The sequence below is a fragment of the Hyla sarda genome, chromosome 3, assembly GCF_029499605.1.
Source record: "Hyla sarda isolate aHylSar1 chromosome 3, aHylSar1.hap1, whole genome shotgun sequence".
NCBI classification, from domain to species: domain Eukaryota; kingdom Metazoa; phylum Chordata; class Amphibia; order Anura; family Hylidae; genus Hyla; species Hyla sarda.
Genome location: NC_079191.1, coordinates 13,121,294 through 13,143,287, shown reverse-complemented (window position 1 = coordinate 13,143,287; position 21,994 = coordinate 13,121,294). Strand labels below are relative to the sequence as shown.

At 42.3% G+C, this 21,994-nt stretch overlaps 1 protein-coding gene across 3 annotated transcripts in view; it reads left to right on the top strand.

Annotated features, from left to right (window-relative positions):
- EPHX2 (epoxide hydrolase 2) overlaps positions 1 to 17,822 on the top strand; it is a 107,105-nt gene extending 89,283 nt beyond the window's left edge. The window contains exons 18-19 of one of the 3 annotated variants that reach the window (XM_056563758.1): positions 1,343 to 1,401; positions 17,407 to 17,822. In XM_056563758.1, the coding sequence (XP_056419733.1) occupies positions 1,343 to 1,401; positions 17,407 to 17,482 (135 nt within the window). In that variant the 3' untranslated portion in view covers positions 17,483 to 17,822. The remainder of the gene's footprint in view (positions 1 to 1,342; positions 1,402 to 17,406) is intronic. The other 2 variants (XM_056563760.1, XM_056563759.1) reach the window with 2 other exon arrangements.
- Positions 17,823 to 21,994: the final 4,172 nt, after the last annotated feature.

Below are 21,994 nucleotides of genomic sequence, written 5' to 3'. Positions count from 1 at the left end.
GCTTTATTAAAACAATGGAACGCGTTTCACCGCAGGTGCGGCTTCATCAGGCATAACAAACAGAAGGGGAGTTGGTCTTTATATACAGGTAGGGATTTAACCCTTTCCTGAACTTTGTTACATTTTAAATCTCATTACACAGCATATTTACATAAAAAACTGATTAATTATAAAAAATACAACCAATAGCACGCCTAACATATACAAATGTCCTTGCACACAGAAAAATAGTCGCCTCTTACTGTTTTTAGTTAAATTTTAGTTTTAATATTATTACTATATTTTATATTATATATTAGATATATTTATACATTTATCACGCGCATATCAATTAATTAAAGGAACATATTTAATATAAAATATAGTAATAATATTAAAACTAAAATTAAAATAAAAACAGTAAGAGGCGACTATTTTTCCGTGTGCAAGGACATACGCATATGCCATATTTATTATATGTAGCAATATTGTATTTAGTGTAATTGTATTAATGTTGAGATAATTTTATATATATGAAATGTCCTCTTTTTATATATATATATAGTTATTGTGCAATATGCATGTTAGGCGTGCTATTGGTTGTATTTTAATAATTAATCAGTTTTTTATGTAAATATGCTGTGTAATGTGATTTAAAATGTAACAAAGTTCAGGAAAGGGTTAAATCCCTACCTGTATATGAAGACCAACTTCCCTTCTGTTTGTTATGCCTGATGAAGTTGCACCTGCTGTGAAACGTGTTGCATTGTTTTAATAAAGCTACCTTCCTACCTACCTGACATGTCTGCTCCTGGTCAGCGCCGTTGAATCCCAACATCTTCAGAAGTCTCCTCTTGCTATTGGAGGGGGCATGACAGCCGTCACGCCCCCTCCCATAGACTTGCATTCAGGGGGCGGGGTGTGAGGTCATGAGGGGGAGGGGATATGACGTCACAAGCTCCCGGCTCCAGCGTTCAGAACAGTTTGTTCCAAACGCTGAGCAGCGGAGTACCCCTTTAAGGGGTACTCCAGTGTAAAACATATTTAAAAAAAAAAATTTTTATCAACTAGTGCCAGAAAGTTAAACAGATTTGTAAATTACTGTCCCTGTGCATTTAGGCCCATAACACTAAGGAAATGCTATAAATACTTCCGTCATATGGCATGAGATGAGACCCCATACTGTTTTATTTGGAGGCACAGGAGGGTCTTGTAGGCTTCTCTTGGTGCAGTATGATGTCTTTGTACAAATCAGTTTTGTCTTAATATGTCCATGTACCTGCATGTACCCTTATGGCTGGAGTGCCCCATCCTCTTACATCTGCTGAGCATAAACCTCCGTATCCATCAATTGTTTTTACAGATTCCAAATCTGACAAGAGGACATATTGAAGCCTGTGGACACTGGACCCAGATGGAGAAGTAAGTTGTATGATTCCTAATGGGAACTGACACTAAGAGCATGAAACATGACAGTACAGTCTCTTAATTGAATAGAAAAGCCAGATATTAATTGGACAATTCTTGTACATAGCGGCAGTATTATAGTATATAGGAGGCAGTATTATAGTAGGTATAAGAGCAGTATTATAGTAGTTATATCCTTGTATATAGGAGCAGTATTATAGTAGTTATATTCTTGTATATAGGAGCAGTATTATAGTAGTTATATTCTTGTATATAGGAGCAGTATTATAGTAGTTATATTCTTGTATATAGGAGGCAGTATTATAGTAGATATATTCTTGTATATAGGAGCAGTATTATAGTAGTTATATTCTTGTATATAGGAGCAGTATTATAGTAGTTATATTCTTGTATATAGGAGCAGTATTATAGTAGTTATATTCTTGTATATAGGAGCAGTATTATAGTAGTTATATTCTTGTATATAGGAGCAGTATTATAGTAGTTATATTCTTGTATATAGGAGCAGTATTATAGTAGTTATATTCTTGTATATAGGAGCAGTATTATAGTAGTTAAATTCTTGTATATAGGAGCAGTATTATAGTAGTTATATTCTTGTATATAGGAGGCAGTATTATAGTAGTTATATTCTTGTATATAGGAGGCAGTATTATAGTAGTTATATTCTTGTATATAGGAGGCAGTATTATAGTAGTTATATTCTTGTATATAGGAGCAGTATTATAGTAGTTATATTCTTGTATATAGGAGCAGTATTATAGTAGTTATATTCTTGTATATAGGAGCAGTATTATAGTAGTTATATTCTTGTATATAGGAGCAGTATTATAGTAGTTAAATTCTTGTATATAGGAGCAGTATTATAGTAGTTATATTCTTGTATATAGGAGGCAGTATTATAGTAGTTATATTCTTGTATATAGGAGGCAGTATTATAGTAGTTATATTCTTGTATATAGGAGGCAGTATTATAGTAGTTATATTCTTGTATATAGGAGCAGTATTATAGTAGTTATATTCTTGTATATAGGAGCAGTATTATAGTAGTTATATTCTTGTATATAGGAGCAGTATTATAGTAGTTATATTCTTGTATATAGGAGCAGTATTATAGTAGTTATATTCTTGTATATAGGAGCAGTATTATAGTAGTTATATTATTGTATATAGGAGCAGTATTATAGTAGTTATATTCTTGTATATAGGAGTAGTATTATAGTAGTTATATTCTTGTACATAGGAGCAGTATTATAGTAGTTATATTCTTGTATATAGGAGCAGTATTATAGTATTTATATTCTTGTATATAGGAGGCAGTATTATAGTAGTTATATTCTTGTATATAGGAGCAGTATTATAGTAGTTATATTCTTGTATATAGGAGGCAGTATTATAGTAGTTATATTCTTGTATATAGGAGCAGTATTATAGTAGTTATATTCTTGTATATAGGAGCAGTATTATAGTAGTTAGTTATATTCTTATACATAAAAGGAGAAGCCATTGGACTATATTCACATGTAATTTAGGAACATTTAGTTCCCAGTTTATAGTATCCATAATATATGAAGTAATACAGTATAAGTAATTTCTGGGATCGCCCTTTAAACGTTGTATTCAGCAGCTTTCTTACACTGAGGCCGTTCGTTCAGAGACTGTTACCCAGAACTGGTGACATTTCTACTGGATTGGTTTTAGTCTGGAGAAGATGGGTTCTTGACAAGTTTGATGGCTGATAAGAAAAATTTTCATTAATCCTCGTTCCCCGTTTGCTGTCACCCATCTCTGAGCCCTTGTGACATTGCACCGTGGCATTCATTTAACCTACTGTCTCAGGTTACATTACAGGTTTGTCATGTTATCTGCGGGCAGATTGCCTTTTCTCTGCAAATGATCGCAGGTTCAGGGCAATGCTTCCAATGGTATGATGTGATCCAGAATAAAGCACTTGTATAAAGCAGCCTTAAAGGGGTACTCCACTGATAAACATTTTTTTCTTAAATCAACTGGCGCCAGCAGCCTACACTGTTGAGACTGACATAAACCCACTTATATCTGCAGTTTGAGGTGTTATATGAAGATTTGTGTTACGCCGAGCGCTCCGGGTCCCCGCTCCTCCCCGGAGCGCTCGCAGCGTTCTCTCATTCGCAGCTCCCCGGTCAGACCTGCTGACCGGGTGCGCTGCCATATTACTCCCAGCCGGGATGCGATTCGCGATGCGGGACGCGCCCGCTCGCGATGCGCATCTCGGCTCCCGTACCTGACCCGTTCCCCGTCTGTGTTGTCCCGGCGCGCGCGGCCCCGCTCCTTAGGGCGCGCGCGCGCCGGGTCTCTGCCATTTAAAGGGCCGCTGCGCCACTGATTGGCGCAGCAGGCCTAATCAGTATTCTCACCTGTGCACTCCCTACTTATACCTCACTTCCCCTGCACTCCCTCGCCGGATCTTGTTGCCATTGTGCCAGTGAAAGCGTTCCCTTGTGTGTTCCTAGCCTGTGTTCCAGACCTCCTGCCGTTGCCCCTGACTACGATCCTTGCTGCCTGCCCTGACCTTCTGCTACGTCCGACTTTGCTCTTGTCTACTCCCTTGTACCGCGCCTATCTTCAGCAGTCAGAGAGGTTGAGCCGTTGCTGGTGGATACGACCTGGTTGCTACCGCCGCTGCAAGACCATCCCGCTTTGCGGCGGGCTCTGGTGAATACCAGTAGCAACTTAGAACCGGTCCACCAGCACGGTCCACGCCAATCCCTCTCTGGCACAGAGGATCCACCTCCTGCCAGCCGAATCGTGACAATTTGAAGTTAAAGGGGTACTCCACCCCTCGATATCTTATCCTTTGGATAGGGGGTAAGATGTCCGATCGCGGGGGTCCCAGCACTGGGGACCCCCGCGATCTCCCTGCTGCACCCATTGATCGTTTAGAGCGTCTGGTGCGGGGGCTCGTGACTTCACAGTCACGCCCCGCTTGTGACGTCATGACCACGCCCCCTTAATGCAAGCCTATAGGAGGGGGCGTTTCATGCCCCCTCCCATAGACTTGCATTGAGGGGGCGTGACCGTTACGTCACAAGCGGGGCGTGGCCGTGACATCACTAGCCTCCCCTCCACATCGCCAGTCATCCGGCATGAAGCAAAGTTCGCTCCGTGCATCGGATGTCTGGGGTGCCGTAACCTAGATTTCGGGGGTCCCCCGCGATCAGACATCTTATCCCCTATCCTTTTGAAAGGGGATAAGATGTCTAGTTATGGAGTACCCCTTTAAGATATGAACATTTTAGACTGCGTTCACACCTTTTTACTGGTTTTGCCTGTGTTTTTGCTGCGATCGGTGCTGGAATGAAACAGATGGCGCTGCAGGACTAGTGATGGTGAATGTGCATCCGGATTCAAAAACTGAACGTGTGAACACATCCTAATACTTTTCTTTTGCTCACAGTAAACAGGATTCAGTCAATTGTATGAATTGTAGATGTAGTCACGGGGGTGGGAGAGGTATTTACTGCACACACCCTGTAATTACTGCATATGCTGTATATTAATATAGCATTTTATTTATATTACAACCCTCCTAATAATATATATACATCTAAAACCGCACATGACCACTCTAAAAAACTAGATATATAATAGCGCATTAAAGTTGTCATTACCGACTCCATATTCCATATTGCAGGAATCTCTTGTTGCCGATAGAATTACATGATACTGTTTATAAGAAAGATGAAAGTTGTTTAACAATTCCATATATAATTGCGGCCTCGCAGCCGGTGCCGCCTCGGAACGTGTAGAAATAATGAGGCCATTATACCTGATGTTACCGCCGCTTTATGTGCTGACATAAAACACGTTCATTTATATCATTTTTAGATGAATGAGACATAAGGTTCCTGCGGAGAAGCCCCGGACTTATTCCTTTATTGTGAGAATAATCTTTATATGGCTCAGCGGGAGCGCCCGCAGCCTCGTGATTTACACTCCCAACCTGTATTCAATTTATTGAAATGTACAGCGGCAGGCGCAGTTGCGTCGTTGTACAACACTGCTGTATTTACATGGGGCTGCAGAGCAGCATGGAGGGTGACAAAGACTGTTTAAAGGGGTACTCCACTGGAAAACATTTTTTTTAAACCAACTGATGCCAGAAAGTTAAAGGGGTTATCCAGAAAATAAAGTTTTTTAATATATATATATATATATATCTGTAGCAAGGTATGAGCCGCTCACCACATACACGCCCTCCTCACCACCTGTGCCGTGGACCGGCTGGTACCGCCTCCAGCCTATTATTAGACAAGAACAAAGACGAGGTCCGGCACGAGGTCCGGCATGAGGTCCGGCACGTTTCGCACGTGACCGTGCTTAATCGTAGACCTATGTCTACGATTAAGCACGGTCACGTGCGAAACGCGTCAGACGTTCTGCCTTGTACTGCGATATCTTCAATAAAACTATGCAAGCTTTTATTTGCAACCATCCTGGTGCCGGACCTCGTCTTTGTTCATATATATATATATCAACTTGTTAAACAGATTTGTAAATTACTTCTATTTAAAAATGTTAATCCTTCCAGTACTTATCAGCTGCTGTATGATCTTTTTGAATTTCCACAGTGCTCTCTGCTGACACCTCAGTCCATTTTAGGAACTGTCCAGAGGAGGAGCAAATCCCAATAGCAAACCTATCCTGCAAAAAAATGGACAGAGGTGTCAGCAGAGAGCACTGTGGTGAGACAGAAAGGAAATTCAAAAAGAAAAGAACTTCCTGTGGAGCATACAGCAGCTGATAAGTACTGGAAGGATTAAGATTTTTAAATAGACATAAGTTACAAATCTGTTTAAAGGGGTATTCCAGGAGAAAACTTTTTTTTTACATCAACTAACTCCAGAAAGTTAAACAGATTTGTAAATTACTTCTATTAAAAAATCTTAATCCTTCCAATAATTATGAGCTGCTGAAGTTGAGTTGTTCTTTTCTGTCTCTTCTGTGCTTTTTTTGTGCTCTCTGATGACACGCGTCTCGGGAACTGTCCAGAGTAGAAGAAAATCCCCATAGCAAATCTCTTCTACTCTGTGCAGTTCCCGAGACAAGCAGAGATGTCAGCAGAGAGCACTGTTGCTAGACAGAAAAGAACAACTCAACTTCAGCAGCTGATAAGACTGGAAGGATTAAGATTTTTAATAGAAGTAATTTACAAATCTGTTTAACTTTCTGTAATTAGTTGATATAAAAAAAAAAGTTTTTCCTGGAATACCCCTTTAAACAGATTTGTAACTTATCCCTATTTAAAAATCTTAATCCTTCCAGTACTTATCACCTGCTGTATGCTCCACGGGAAGTTCTTTTCATTTTGAATTTTCTTTCTGTCTGACCACAGTGCTCTCTGCTGTCATTTTATGAACTGTCCAGAGTAGGAGCAAATCCCCATAGAAAACCTCTCTTGCCCTGGACAGTTCCTAAAATGGACAGAGGTGTAAGCAGAGAGCACTGTGCTCCACAGGAAGTTCCTTTCTTTTTGAATTTCCTTTCTGTCTGACCACAGTGCTCTCTGCTGACACCTCTGTCCATTTTAGGAACTGTTCAGAGCAGGATAGGTTTGCTATTGGGATTTGCTCCTACTCTGGACAGTCCCTAAAATGGACAGAGGTGTCAGCAGAGAGCACTGTAGAAATTAAAAAATAAAAGAACTTCCTGTGGCTCATACAGCAGCTTATAAGTACTGGAAAGATTAACATTTTTAAATAGAAGTAATTTACCAATATGTTTAACTTTCGGGTACCAGTTAATTAAAAAAAATGTTTTCCAGTGGAGTACCCCTTTAATGTCATAACGGGAGCCTATAACTGGTTTTGCCAAATATCTAATTCCTATTTTGTGTCTATAAGCATGCACAATATTGTATATGAGGCCTCATGTACAATATTGTGCAGTTTATAGACAGGCTTTTCTTTATCTTCCCTGACATGCCCAATACATACTTTTCTTCTAAATTGGAGACAGGAGGGGAGGGGTAAGCCCCTGCCAGACTCCTCTTTTGGAAGTTTATCTTCCCAAGAGCAATAAGATTGGGCAGATAAAATCCCCTTCTGCCCCTACCTCATTGACATCTGCCATCAGAGGAGAGCCAGAAGGCCGCCAAACACACCAAGATGAACAGCCAGTCCCACAAGGTTTCGGCTGACGGTCCTCTAATGTAAATGAGTGCACTCCAGCTGGATCATCTTAAGGAGAACTATAACTCACGGTATAAACCTCCACACTCATCATCGCTAGTCCTACAGCACCATCTGTGTTATTCCAGCATAACTGCATCCATGTCTTCTATTACTGTAACTGGGTCATGTGATCACCAGTCTGACCTACTCTAAATCACTGTGCTTAAGGTGTCAGAAGAAGTGGTCATTCCTCGGTCAGCTGACTTCCTGTGAACTACAGGATGAGCTCATCACCTATCAGATCCCTTGACCCCTCTCCTCCCAGTTCTATTATTATGCTGTTGCTGCTATCTCTATAGAAATGGTGTGTGTGTGTATATATATGTGTATATATATATATATATATATATATATATATATATATATATAGTGGTTACACCCCTCCCATCCAGCTCTATCTGTATACTGCTGCTATCTCTGTGGGATCAGGATATATAGTAGATACACCCCTACCCTCCAGCTATATCTGTATACTGCTGCTGCTATCTCTATGGGATCAGGATATATAGTAGTTATACACCTCTCCTTCAACTCTATCTGTGTACTGCTGCTATCTCTATGGGATCAGGATATATAGTAGTTATACACCTCTCCTTCAACTATCTGTATACTGCTGCTATCTCTATGGTATCAGGATATATAGTAGATACACCCCTTCAACTCTATCTGTATACTGCTGCTGATATCTCTATGGCATCAGGATATATAGTAGATACACCCCTCCCCTCCAGCTCTATCTGTATACTGCTGCTATCTTTATGGGATCAGGATATATAGTAGTTATACCCCTTCCCTCCAGCTCTATCTGTATACTGCTGCAATCTCTATGGGATCAGGATATATAGTAGTTATTCCCCTCCACTCCAGCTTTATCTGTATACTGCTGCTGCTATCTCTAGGGGATCAGGATTTATAAAATACACCTCTGTAGTGACTTTTTTAACCCTTTTATTTTATTTCTACTTCGCTTTATCAGCGCTCTCTTAGCGCTATCCTGTAAATCGGATGTATGAGTACGGCTTACTCCCAGCATACGTAGCCATACAGCGTCCCCACCGGCAGAGATGAGCAGGAATACCGCCGCCGCCGCCTGCCTATCACTTGTGCTGACATTGAGTCATGGAGCTTTATCTTGACCCATTGTTGAACTCCTTTTGATTTATACATGATCTGGTCTTCGGCGCACACCTGATCCCCGGCTGTGGAGAGGACGCCGCATAACTGGTTGACCTTCGCATTGAATCATCAATGTAGGATCAATTACTTTGTGTTCAATGAGAATTGGGGGCACGGAGTAAGCTACGTGTCTAGGTTATTGTGACACACACGGTCCTGCAGCCTGGCTCCACAGTCCTACACGTATTATAGCCACAGAAAATCATCAGGGGATTTTAGAAGATACTCGCAACTATTGCTGCAGCTAAATAAGACCCAGACAGCGGAGCGGTGGAGATATGAATGAGCTTGTCTTTATTTACATAATTATAACTATGGAATAAAAATGTATAAATTCACCATAAAATACTTACTAAAGGAGTTATCCAGGAAAAATTTTTTTGTTATATATCAACTGGCTCCAGAAAGTTAAACAGATTTGTAAATGACTTCTATTAAAAAATCTTAATCCTTTCAGTACTTATGAGCTTCTGAAGTTAAGGTTGTTCTTTTCTGTCTAAGGAGTCCTCTCTGATGACGCGTGTCTCGGGAACCGCCCAGTTTAGAAGCAAATCCCCATAGCAAACTTCTACTAAACTGGGCGGTTCCCGAGACAAGCAGAGATGTCAGCAGAGAGCACTTAGACAGAAAAGAACACCCTTAACTTCAGAAGCTTATAAGTACTGAAAGGATTAAGATTTTTTTAATAGAAGTAATTTACAAATCTGTTTAACTTTCTGGAGCCAGTTAATATATAAAAAAAGTTTTTTCCTGGAATACCCCTTTAAACCAAACATAAAGCATTCAGCCTAAGGCTTGGTTCACACTACAGAATTTATGGGCAGAATTTCTGCTGGAAATCGAGCCGGCGGCGCTAAGACCGAGCAGACTGCATTGCTGCCCCCATAGACTGCAATGCATTTCTGGGTGGATCTTTTGAGAGATCTGCTCAGAAATGCATTGCCATCTATGGGGACGGAAATGTAGTCTGCTTGGTCCTAGTGCCGTCAGCTCGATCTCCGGCAAAAATTCTGCCCAGAAATTCCACTGTGTGAACCTAGCCTAAGGGTCTAGTCATATGGCAGAATTTCCACTTGCGGAATTCTGCCTCAAATCAAAGCCTATAGACTTCTATGGGATTCCGCACTCCCATTCACACTTCTGAATTTCCGCTTGCGGAATTCCGCAAGCGGAAATTCAGAAGTGTGAATGGGAGTGTGGAATCCCATAGAAGTCTATGGGCTTTAATCTAAGGCGGAATTCCGCAAGCGGAAATTCAGAAGTGTGAATGGGAGTGCGGAATCCCATAGAAGTCTATGGGCTTTAAAGGGGTTATCCAGGAAAAAACTTTTTTTTTATATATCAACTGGCTCCAGAAAGTTAAACAGATTTGTAAATGACTTCTATTAAAAAATCTTAATCCTTTCAGTACTTATGAGTTTCTAAAGTTAAGGTTGTTCTTTCCTGTCTAAGTGCTCTCTGATGACACGTGTCTCGGGAACCGCCCAGTTTAGAAGCAAATCCCCATAGCAAACCTCCTCTACTCTGAGCAGTTCCTGAAACAGACAGAGATGTCAGCAGAGAGCACTGTTGTCAGACAGAAAAGAACAACTCAACTTCAGCAGCTGACAACTATTGGAAGGACTAAGATGTTTTAATAGAAGTAATTTACAAATCTGTTTAACTTTCTGGAGCCAGTTGATATATAAAAATTGTTTTTTCCTGGATAACCCCTTTAATCTAAGGCAGAATTCTGCAAGTGGAAATAGACCCTAAGGGTACGTTCACACGGGCGGATTTTTTTGCGGGTTTCCCGCTGCGTATTTGAAAGGGGACGGTCCGTAGCAGATTTTCTGCGGAAGAATTTCCGCTGTGGAAAATCTGCCGCAGAGCCTACTGACTTCAATGGGGCTTGCGGCAGATTTTCCGCAGCTTAAATTCCGCCGCGGAAAATCTGCTGCGGACGGCCGAGAAGAGCCTGCCCCCTTTCAAATACGCAGTGGGAAACCCACAAATAAATCCACCTGTGTGTACGTACCCTAAGGATGAGTTCACACTGTGCAATCTCTGGGCAGAATTTCTGCCGGAGATCGAGCCGGCGGCACTATGACCGCGCGGACTACATTGCCGTCCCCATAGATGTCAATGCATTTCTGAGCAGAGCTCCCAAAAGATCCACCCAGAAATGCATTGCCGTCTATGGGGAGCGCAATGCAGTCCGTGCGGTCCTAGTGCGGCCGGCCTGATCTCTGGCAGAAATTCTGCCCAGAAATTCCACAGTGTGAATCCAGCCTTAGGGTACGTTCAGACGAGCGGATTTACAGCGTATTTTACGCTGCAGATCCGCCACTGAAGGACCTCTGTATGCTGGCTTTACGTGTGCCTGCTCGGAGCGGCAATAGGCCGCTCCGTGCAGACACGCTGAAGCAATGTGCAAGTCACCGCGCATGCGCAGTGTACTCGCACACATTGCGGCTGCACCCCCTGCTCTATGAGCTAGACCGAGAGCTGCCGCGATGTGCGAGTATACTGCGCATGCGCGCAGCGACTCGCACGTCGCAGTGTGTCTGCTCGTAGCAACGTATTGCCGCTCCGAGCAGGCACATGTAAAGCCAGCGTACAGCGGTCCTTCAGCGGCAAATTTGCAGTGAAATACGCGCTGTAAATCCGCTTGTCTGAACGTACCCTTAGGGTGCGTTCACACTGAGTAATTCAGGAGGTATTTACTCGAGTAATTCCTCTGGAATTCTCCGCTTAGAAATAATTAACATCTGCTTTGCCATTGACTTCAATGTATTTTACTCTGCACTGTTCGCACTGCTTAAAGGGGTACTCCAACCCTAGACATCTTATCCCCGATCGCGGGCGTCCCACCGCTGGGGACCCCTGCAATATAGCATGTGGCACCCACCTGTTTCTGGTCCGGAAGCGCTGGAGGGTCTGGGTCTTGAACACGGGAACGGAAGTTCGTGAAGTCACGACTCCGCCCCCGTGTGACGTCACGCCCCGTCCCCTCAATGCAAGTCTATGGGAGGGGGCTTAAAGGCCGATTGACTGGCGATGCGGGGCGGAGGCTAGTGAAGTCACGGTCATGCCCCGCTCGTGATGTCGCGGCCACACCCCCTCAATGCAAATCTATGGGAGGGGGCATGACAGCTGTCACGCCCCCTCCCATAGACTTGCATTGAGAGGACGGGGCGTGACGTCACGAACTTCCGTTCACGTGGTCGGGACCCAGACCCTCCAGCGCTTCCGGATCAGAAACAGGTGGGTGCCGCATGCTATATTGCGGGGGTCCCCAGCGGCAGGACCCCTGCAATCAGACATCTTATCCCCTATCCTTTGGATAGGGGATAAGATGTCTAGGGGTGGAGTACCCCTTTAAATTCCGCTCGCGTATTTCCGCCTCGGAATTCCGTTCCGCTAGCAGAAAGAACATGTTCTTCTTCGTCCTTCTTGCGGAATACGCGAGCAGAAGTCCATTAAAGTCAATGGTAAAAACATTTCCGCTTGAAAGCGTTTCTGCACGGAAATTCCGCATGAAAAAAATTAATCAATTAAAAGGGAAATTCCAATTGGTGGTTGTAGTCCAGCAAAAAAAAAAAAGTTTCCTCCTATATTTCGTGTGGAAAATCTGTGTTAATTCCACGCAAAGTAAATTCTGCAGCGTAATTTTTACTCGAGGATTCCTCTCCTATTCCTCAGTGTGAACGCACCCTTAGACTCCAACTCGGTCATTATCCTGCATTGAATAGTCCCCCTAATAACTGAGTGACTTTCCCCCCATCTCTTAGGCTGGTCATACACATGTGATAGCTGTGCACGGTGTACAGGGCCTCACTATCTCTATGTTGGCACTCGCTATCTATAGTACACTACAATGGAACCTAATTGCACCTGCAGTAGTCACACACAGAAACATGACTGATTATAATGACATTTTTACAGAGACACCTTCCTCAGCATGTTTCACCACACTAAGTGGCATCTTCAGGGGAAATGGGACCCTCCACATGGACTCCACTCGCGGCTGCTTGTCTTCCCGAGACCCAAGGAATTGTAGTGTTGAAATTCAACATACTTAAAGGGGTACTCCCCTGGAGAAATGTTTTTTTTTTTTTTAAACTGGTGCCAGAAATTACTTCTATTTAAAAATCTTAATCCTTCCAGTACTTATCAGCTGCTGTATTCCACAGAGGAAAATCTTTTCTTAAGCTATCTATAGTACACTACAATGGAACCTAATTGCACCTGCAGTAGTCACACACAGAAACATGACTGATTATAATGACATTTTTATAGAGACTCCCTCCTCGGCATGTTTCACCACACTAAGTGGCATCTTCAGGGGAAATGGGACCCTCCACATGGACTCCACTCGTGGCTGCTTATCTTCCCGAGACCCAAGGAATTGTAGTGTTGAAATTCAACATACTTAAAGGGGTACTCCCCTGGAGAACATTTTTTTTTTAACTGGTGCCAGAAATTACTTCTATTTAAAAATATTAATCCTTCCAGTACTTATCAGCTGCTGTATGCTACAGAGGAAGATCTTTTCTGTTTTAATTTCCTTTCTGTCTGACCACAGTGCTCTCTGCTGACACCTATGTCCATTTTAGGAACTGTCCAGAGCAGGAGAGGTTTGCTATGGGGATTTGCTCCTGCTCTGGACAGTTCCTAAAATGGACCGAGGTGTCAGCAGAGAGCACTGTGGTCAGGCAGAAAGGAAATTCAAAAAGAGAACAACTTCCTGTGGTTCATACAGCAGCTGATAAGTACTGGAAGGATTAAGATTTTTAAGTTTTCCATCAGAGTACCCCTTTAATCATCCTCTCCCCTGACCTCATTTGTCCCAGAGAAGTTAAGAGGCTAACATACAGAATAGACAATCGGACGGTCCCACCGATATTGGTGGTTTTAGCTGATGCATGTCTAACATATATGTGCGTCTGTATACAGTGGGGATCAAAAGTTTGGGCACCCCAGGTAAAAATTTGTATTTGCATAAAGAAGCCAAGGAAAGATGGAAAAATCTCCAAAAGGCATCAAATTACAGATTAGACATTCTTATAATATGTCACCAAAAGTTACATTTTATTTCCATCATTTACACTTTCAAAATAACAGAAAACAAAAAAATGGCGTTTGCAAAAGTTTGTGCACCCTGCAGAGTTAATATCTTGCACTGCCCCCTTTGGCAAGTATCACAGCTTGTAAACGCTTTTTGTAGCCAGCCAAGAGTCTTTCAATTCTTGTTTGAGGTATCTTTGCCCATTCTTCCTTACAAAAGTCTTCCAGTTCTTTGAGATTTCTGGGCTGTCTGTCACGCACTGCTCTTTTAAAGGGGTACTCCGGTGCTTAGACATCTTATCCCCTATCTAAAGTATAGGGGATAAGAAGCCTGATCGCGGGAGTGCCGCCGCTGGGGACCTCCGTGATCTTGCATGCGGCACCCTGTTTGTAATCCGTCCCCGGAGCGTGTGACGTCACACGGGGGCGCAGGCATGACGTCACACGCCGCCCGCCCTGTGATCACCCGTAATCACACCCGGAGCGAACACGCACCGGGAACTGATTACAAACTGGGTGCCGCGTGCAAGATCACAGGGGTCCCGCGGTCAGCCATCTTATCCCCTATCCTTTGGATAAGGGATAAGATGTCTAAGCACCGGAGTACCCCTTTAAGGTCTATCCATAAATTTTCAGTTATGTTGAAGTCAGGAGATTGGGAAGGCCATGGCAAAACCTTCAGTTTACGCCTCTTGATGTAATCCCCCGTGGATTTCGAGGGGTGTTTAGGATCATTATCCATTTGTAGAAGCCATCCTCTCTTTAACTTCAGCTTTTTCACAGATGGCATCAAGTTAGCATCCAAAATTTGCTGACATTTTATTGAATCCATTTTTCCTTCTACTCATGAGATGTTCCCTGTGCCACTGGCTGGGATACAAACACAAATGAAGACCACAAAAGATAGGGGTAGGTGTCTCTTCTTATACTTCTCAAAGGCTGCGGGAGCTGGACAGTTCCTGACATGGACAGAGGTGTCAGCAGAGAGCACTGTGGTCAGACAGAAAGGAAATTCAAAAAGAAAAGAACTTCCTCTAGTATACAGCAGCTGATAAGTACTGGAAGGATCAAGATTTTTAAATAGAAGCAATTTACAAATCTGTTTAAGTTTCTGGCTCCATTTGATTAAAAAAAAAAAATGTTATTCACGAGGACCTCTTTAATACTAGCAGGTAACAAGAACAGCAACTCACCAATAGATGACAGTAGGAAGACCATATTTCCCTGAAACAAAAAAACGGGATAGCAAAAATGAGACAGAGTTACATATAGTTGCAGACCCCTATACTGCCCCCAAATATCGTTGAAAGCCTCTATACTGTCCCCATATAGGACATAATATATAGCAGTGGTCTCCAACCTGCTGACCTCCAGATGTTGCAAAACTACAACTCCCAGCATGCCCGAACAGCCAACGGCTGTCCGGGCATGCTGGGAGTTGTAGTTATGCAACATATGGAGGTCTGCAGGTTGAATACCACTGGCATAGAGTTTTAGCCCCTTCTTTGTCCCTATATAATTGTAGCCCCCATCTCCTCTATGCCCCCATATATAGTAGTAGGTAGACAGCCCCTACAGAAATACAGCCCCCCAGTGGCCCAGCCATACTGCCCCACTGCTTCAACACTGGTAAAGATTAATGGCATTGAAATCTGAAATCAGTCTCCAGTACATTGTGCTACTTCTATGGAGTCAGACAAGGTTGGTCTCAGGGGGGTATTTAATTTTAAAGGTCCCCTAAATCAAACCTGACAGATTTCTCGCAGTACTGCAGTACAGTCTATTGCTGTTCTGTACAAAAGTGACATTTTTAGCAAGTTTGGTTGACTTGGAAGTGTAACGAAAAATACAGTATAATTATATAGGAGGGATCCATCCAGCTATAAATGTGACCTGTATGAGATGTGGAAATAACAGTCTGCATAACAATTTCTACTAATGTAAGGTGGCTGTAAACACACATTACGAGGAAAAAATCAGAAGCACAAATTACAGGCTGCTGCTTCACATCTGAACCTCTATGCTGACGGCGTCTATTCAGTATTGATCGTGATACATCATTTTTATTGTGTACCTGATTGTGTATGCTGCTGTTTTACGTCATGTCTTAGCAGAAAACAGACATAGGCAAGACAGAATATAACTACTATAATACTGCCTTCTATATACAAGAATATAACTACTATAATACTGCCTTCTATATACAAGAATATAACTACTATAATACTGCCTTCTATATACAAGAATATAACTACTATAATACTGCTCCTATATACAAGAATATAACTACTATAATACTGCTCCTATATACAAGAATATAACTACTATAATACTGCTCCTATATACAAGAATATAACTACTATAATACTGCTCCTATATACAAGAATATAACTACTATAATACTGCCTCCTATATACAAGAATATAACTACTATAATACTACCTCCTATATACAAGAATATACCTACTATAATACTGCTCCTATGTACAAGAATATAACTACTATAATACTGCTCCTATGTACAAGAATATAACTACTATAATACTGCCTCCTATATACAAGAATATATCTACTATAATACTGCTCCTATATACAAGAATATAACTATTATAATACTGCCTTCTATATACAAGAATATAACTACTATAATACTGCTCCTATATACAAGAATATAACTACTATAATACTGCCCCTATATACAAGAATATAACTACTATAATACTGCTCCTATATACAAGAATATAACTACTATAATACTGCTCCTATATACAAGAATATAACTACTATAATACTGTCTCCTATGTACAAGAATATAACTACTATAATACTGCTCCTATATACAAGAATATAACTACTATAATACTGCTTCTATATACAAGAATATAACTACTATAATACTGCTCCTATATACAAGAATATAACTACTATAATACTGCTCATATATACAAGAATATATCTACTATAATACTGCTCCTATATACAAGAATATAACTACTATAATACTGCTCCTATATACAAGAATATAACTACTATAATACTGCTCCTATATACAAGAATATAACTACTATAATACTGCCCCTATATACAAGAATATAACTACTATAATGCTGCTCCTATATACAAGAATATAACTACTATAATACTGCCCCTATGTACAGAATATAACTACTATAATGCTGCTCCTATATACAAGAATATAACTACTATAATACTGCTCATATATACAAGAATATAACTACTATAATACTGCTCCTATATACAAGAATATAACTACTATAATACTGCTCATATATACAAGAATATAACTACTATAATACTGCTCCTGTATACAAGAATATAACTACTATAATACTGCTCATATATACAAGGATATAACTACTATAATACTGCTCCTATATACAAGAATATAACTACTATAATACTGCTCCTATATACAAGAATATAACTACTATAATACTGCCCCTATGTACAGAATATAACTGCTCTGATAATATAAGAGAGATTACATATTTTCGGTCTTTGGTCTCTGTATATTCTAATAACATGTCCGTCTCTCTTACAGACCGGCTGCTGTGAATGACATCCTGATAAAATGGTTGGGAGAAGTTCACTCGGCTTCTGTCCCTTCCAAACTTTGAGTTTCCTCACATTTCACAAGCTGAATTCTTGGTCTCGATCGTCCATAGAAAATGTTCCTAATTCCTTCCTGCCACAATCCAGCGCCCTCTAATTGTCTGCCGGTCATGCGTCTAAAGCAGAACCGCATTGTAATGAACAGGCGCGACCGGCGCGGAGAATGAATGTCCCCACCAATCCCATTTAATGATTAACCCCCCAAACCTTTTTTTATGGAAACGGCAAATTGTGAAGAATAATAATATGTTTTATATCATTAAATAGAAATTGCTTAGAAAAAGTGACATTAATGGAATGTAATAGGGCAAATGTTTCACGGCAGAGATGACTACTGGGAGGATGGTCGGCACTCGACAGAACTCCAGGTAATGGTTTAGTCACATACGAGCTGTGGAGTTGGTTCATTCACGTCTACTGTATGCGGTCTTTGGACGTATAGCATTCCATGTACACAGTGGCCCTCATTTACTATTGCAAACCCGACATGTTTTGCCGGGTTGTGCACCAGAGTCTGTCGCATTGCTCCAGAAATTCTGTCTTCGCCAGATTATGCGCCAGAATTGAAAAAACTAACTCTCCATTTTGCTAAGAAAACCCGAAAAAGGGGCGTGGCCTCCAAAAAGGGGGGTGTTTCTGACTTTTTCACAAAAACCCAACATATTTACTAAGGTTTCCACATAAAATCTGGTGGATTTGAGCTGAGGAAAACCCGACAGATCAGAGCAGGTGAAAAAAAAGCAAAATGTAGGGAAAGTGGAAAATGTAGGGAAACCTTTAGTAAATACCGTGGAAAATAAATTGTAGGGAATTAAAACCAACAAAGAAACCTACACAACACTCTTAGTAAATAAGGGCCAATGAGTGCATAGACTGTACGTATGTGTATCTATATGTATATGTCAAATGAAAAAGAGCGCGTACGTGCACTCACCGCTCGGCAGAGGTAGACGTGTACTGGGGTCCGGTTCACGAGACGCTGGATCTCAGCATCGGCGCAGGTGGATGGCGCTCGGAGCGCCATCCACCTGCACCGATGCTGAGATCCAGCGTTCCGTGAACCAGACCCCAGTACACATCTACCTCTGCCGAGCGGTGAGTGCACGTACGTGCTCTTTTTCATTTGATTTACCGATACTTTATCTATTGTATGTGCACCCCGCAGGAGACTTTGGAATAGGTCGCCGAGACCACGCTGCATATCCCATACAGGTGAAGATACCTTTTAGTGTGCCCTCTCCTTTTCTGTCTTATTAAAGGGGTACTCCGCTACTCCGCGTTCGGAAAAAAATGTTCCGAGCGTTTAGAGCCGGTGTCGGGGGCTTGTGTCGTCACGGCCGTCACGCCCCCTCCCATAGACTTGCATTGAGGGGGCGGGGCCGTCAGGTCACGATCCCCCGGCGCCAGCTCTAAACGCTCGGAACGTTTTGTTCCGAACACGGAGCAGTGGAGTACCCCTTTGCCTATATGTATATGTATCTGCAGGTAAGGGTTATGTTCCCCACCTCTGCACAGAAAAATCATTAGCGTCTATGGAGTAAATTGCTAACTGTAGAATAGTTATAGGCTTGAAGGGGTTCTCCACCATAAGGTGATTTTAGTACTTACCCGCCAGACAGTAATTGATATTCTAAGAAAGGATCCGTGCTTGTCTTGGAGCCAAACGGCTATGTTGTAAGTCAACCATAATGCTGTGGCTATCTTTTTTTTGTGAACTGGCTATTTCGTGTTGGAGTTCCCTCCCTCGAACTACAGGTCCCATGATTCCTTGTTTGTAAGTGTGAGGCCATTTTCCTTCCTCCTACACATTAGCCACCCCACCCTTTGAAACACACCTGTGCTCCCTTCAATGCAGTAGACCAGTGTTTTCTAATCTGGGTGACTCCCGCTACAATTCACTGCAGAATGATCTTCCTCCCACCCAGCGGTCGCTCTACCCATTGAAGCAAAGGCCCTCTAAACACCTGACTAAAGATGTAATGTCTTGGTCCACAATGCAACTTGGGAAAACCTCTGCAACTTGATTCGACACTTATGTTGTTAAAAATAAACATTGGGCTAAAAATCACAGAAGAATTGCGAGATCACCATCAAACACAGGTACAGACACTTTGTTATGAACTACACTAACTGAACAGGCCATGTACCATAGTCAAAAAATGCTGGAATACCCCTTTAAATGGGTACTCCAGTGAAAAAACTTTTTTTTTTTTTTTAAATCAACTGGTGCCAGAAAGTTAAACAGATTTGTAAATGACTTAAAAAATCTTTACCCTTCCAGTACTTTTTAGCAGCTGTATGCTCCAGAGAAAATTATTTTCTTTTTGAATTTCTTTTTTGTCTTGTCCACAGTGCTCTCTGCTGACACCTACTGTCCAGTGCAGCATAGGTTTGCTATGGGGATTTTCTAGTGCACTGGACAGTTCCTGATACGGACGTCAGGTGTCAGCAGAGAGCACTGTGGACAAGACAAAAAAGAAATTCAAAAAGTAAAGAATTTCCTCTGTAGCATACAGCTACTAAAAAGTACTGGAAGGGTAAAGATTTTTTAATAGAAGTAATTTACAAATCTGTTTACCTTTTTCGCACCAGTTAATTAAAAAAAAAAAGTTTTCCACCGGAGTACCCTTTAAATGTAAGGTAAGTGACGATAAAAAATTGTCACTTATCTCGGTGCCTGTTATTTCCTCTATGTTGCCTGTCCTTATTTTGTTTGTTTTGCTCATTAGGACACAACTACAGTCAGTGATCAGTTTTGCCACACTGCCTATCGGAAGCTGAGGCTACTGCTTTTAGGGAAAGGGGGGGGGGGGGGCAGCTTATTGTGGGAGTAGGGAGGGGAACAGAATAGGCAACATCGAAGGAGTATAGCATAAACAGCAAACCAGGAAAACCCCCTCTAATGGAGAAATAAATAAGTATTGCTTCATCTCTATAGCTGGTATGCCTATTAGAGATGAGCGAACTTACAGTAAATTCGATTCGTCACGAACTTCTCGGCTCGGCAGTTGATGACTTTTCCTGCGTAAATTAGTTCAGCCTTCAGGTGCTCCGGTGGGCTGGAAAAGGTGGATACATTCCTAGGAAAGAGTCTCCTAGGACTGTATCCACCTTTTCCAGCCCACCGGAGCACAGTAAAGCTGAACTAATTTATGCAGGAAAAGTCATCAACTGCCGAGCCGAGAAGTTCGTGACAAATCGAATTTACTGTAAGTTCGCTCATCTCTAATGCCTATCATTAAAGAAAAACTTTTGACAGGTGACAGAGATGTGTTCATAAATAAGTTGATCCAACAGCACTGTAATGGGCTTGGTGTCTAAACAGATGCCGGGATGCAAGTCAGCAGGCCAACAACCCCATTAGTTAGGGGATAAGATGTCTGATCGCGGGGTCCCACCGCTGGGGACCCCCGCGGTGCACGGAGAAAACTTCGCTGATGACTGGCTATGCGGGGCAGAGGCTAGTGACATCACGCCCCCTCAATGCTAGTCTATGGGAGGGGGCGTGATGTCCGTCACGCCCCCTTCCATAGACTAGCATTGAGGGGGCATGGCCGTGACATCATAAGCAAGGCGTGACCGTGATGTCACGAGCCCCAGCCCCGTATAGCTGGTCATCCGGCACGGAGCGAAGTTGGCTCCATGCACCGGATGTCTGGGGATGCAACGGATGTCACGCCCCTCCCATAGACTAGCATTGAGGGGGCATGGCTGTGACATCATAAGCAAGGCGTGACCGTGATGTCACGAGCCCCAGCCCCGTATAGCTGGTCATGGAGCCGTGATGTCACGAGTGAGGCGTGACCGTGACGTCAGGAGCCCGACGATCTAAACAAACAGCGGGACCCCCCACAATCAGACATCTTATACCCTATCTTTACATAAGGGATAAGATATCTAGGGACGGAGTACCCCTTTTAAAGAAGAAGATCTAGCAGAATCTATTGTTTATTGAGCCGCCAAGAACAATCATTCAACATTTCCACCTGTCAGGACAGTGTTTCCCAAACAGGTTGCCTCCAACAACTCCCAGCATACCCCAACAGCCGAAGGCACCAGGATACATTGTGGGAAGAAGACCACATTAATAAAACCACATGGATAAAGGGTTCAAAAGAGATACCCTTTTCTACCTTAGGTCCATCAGTTAATATATTACCAAATGTGCCCTACCTTTCCCTACTACATACATCCAAATTCCTCCTGATTGCATTCTCAATTCCGGTACATAGTGTGACATCAGACCGATCACTAACTACAATACTCTATAAAACGTATGTACATTTTCCTAGGTGTTTCTTGGCCGGGCCATCACCTCACTATATGGTTGTAAGATTCACGGCAGTAGGCAGGACACACGCGGAGGTAGTGGGTCCACTGGACCTGTGTGGCAGATGACGTGGGTCGTGCCAGGGAGCAAAGGCTAAGGTGCCGCTGGTTTTCACCAGAGCCCTCCCCAAAGCGGGATGGACTTGCACCGGCAGGCGGCACCCAGGTCGCTATCCCTGGCACGACGA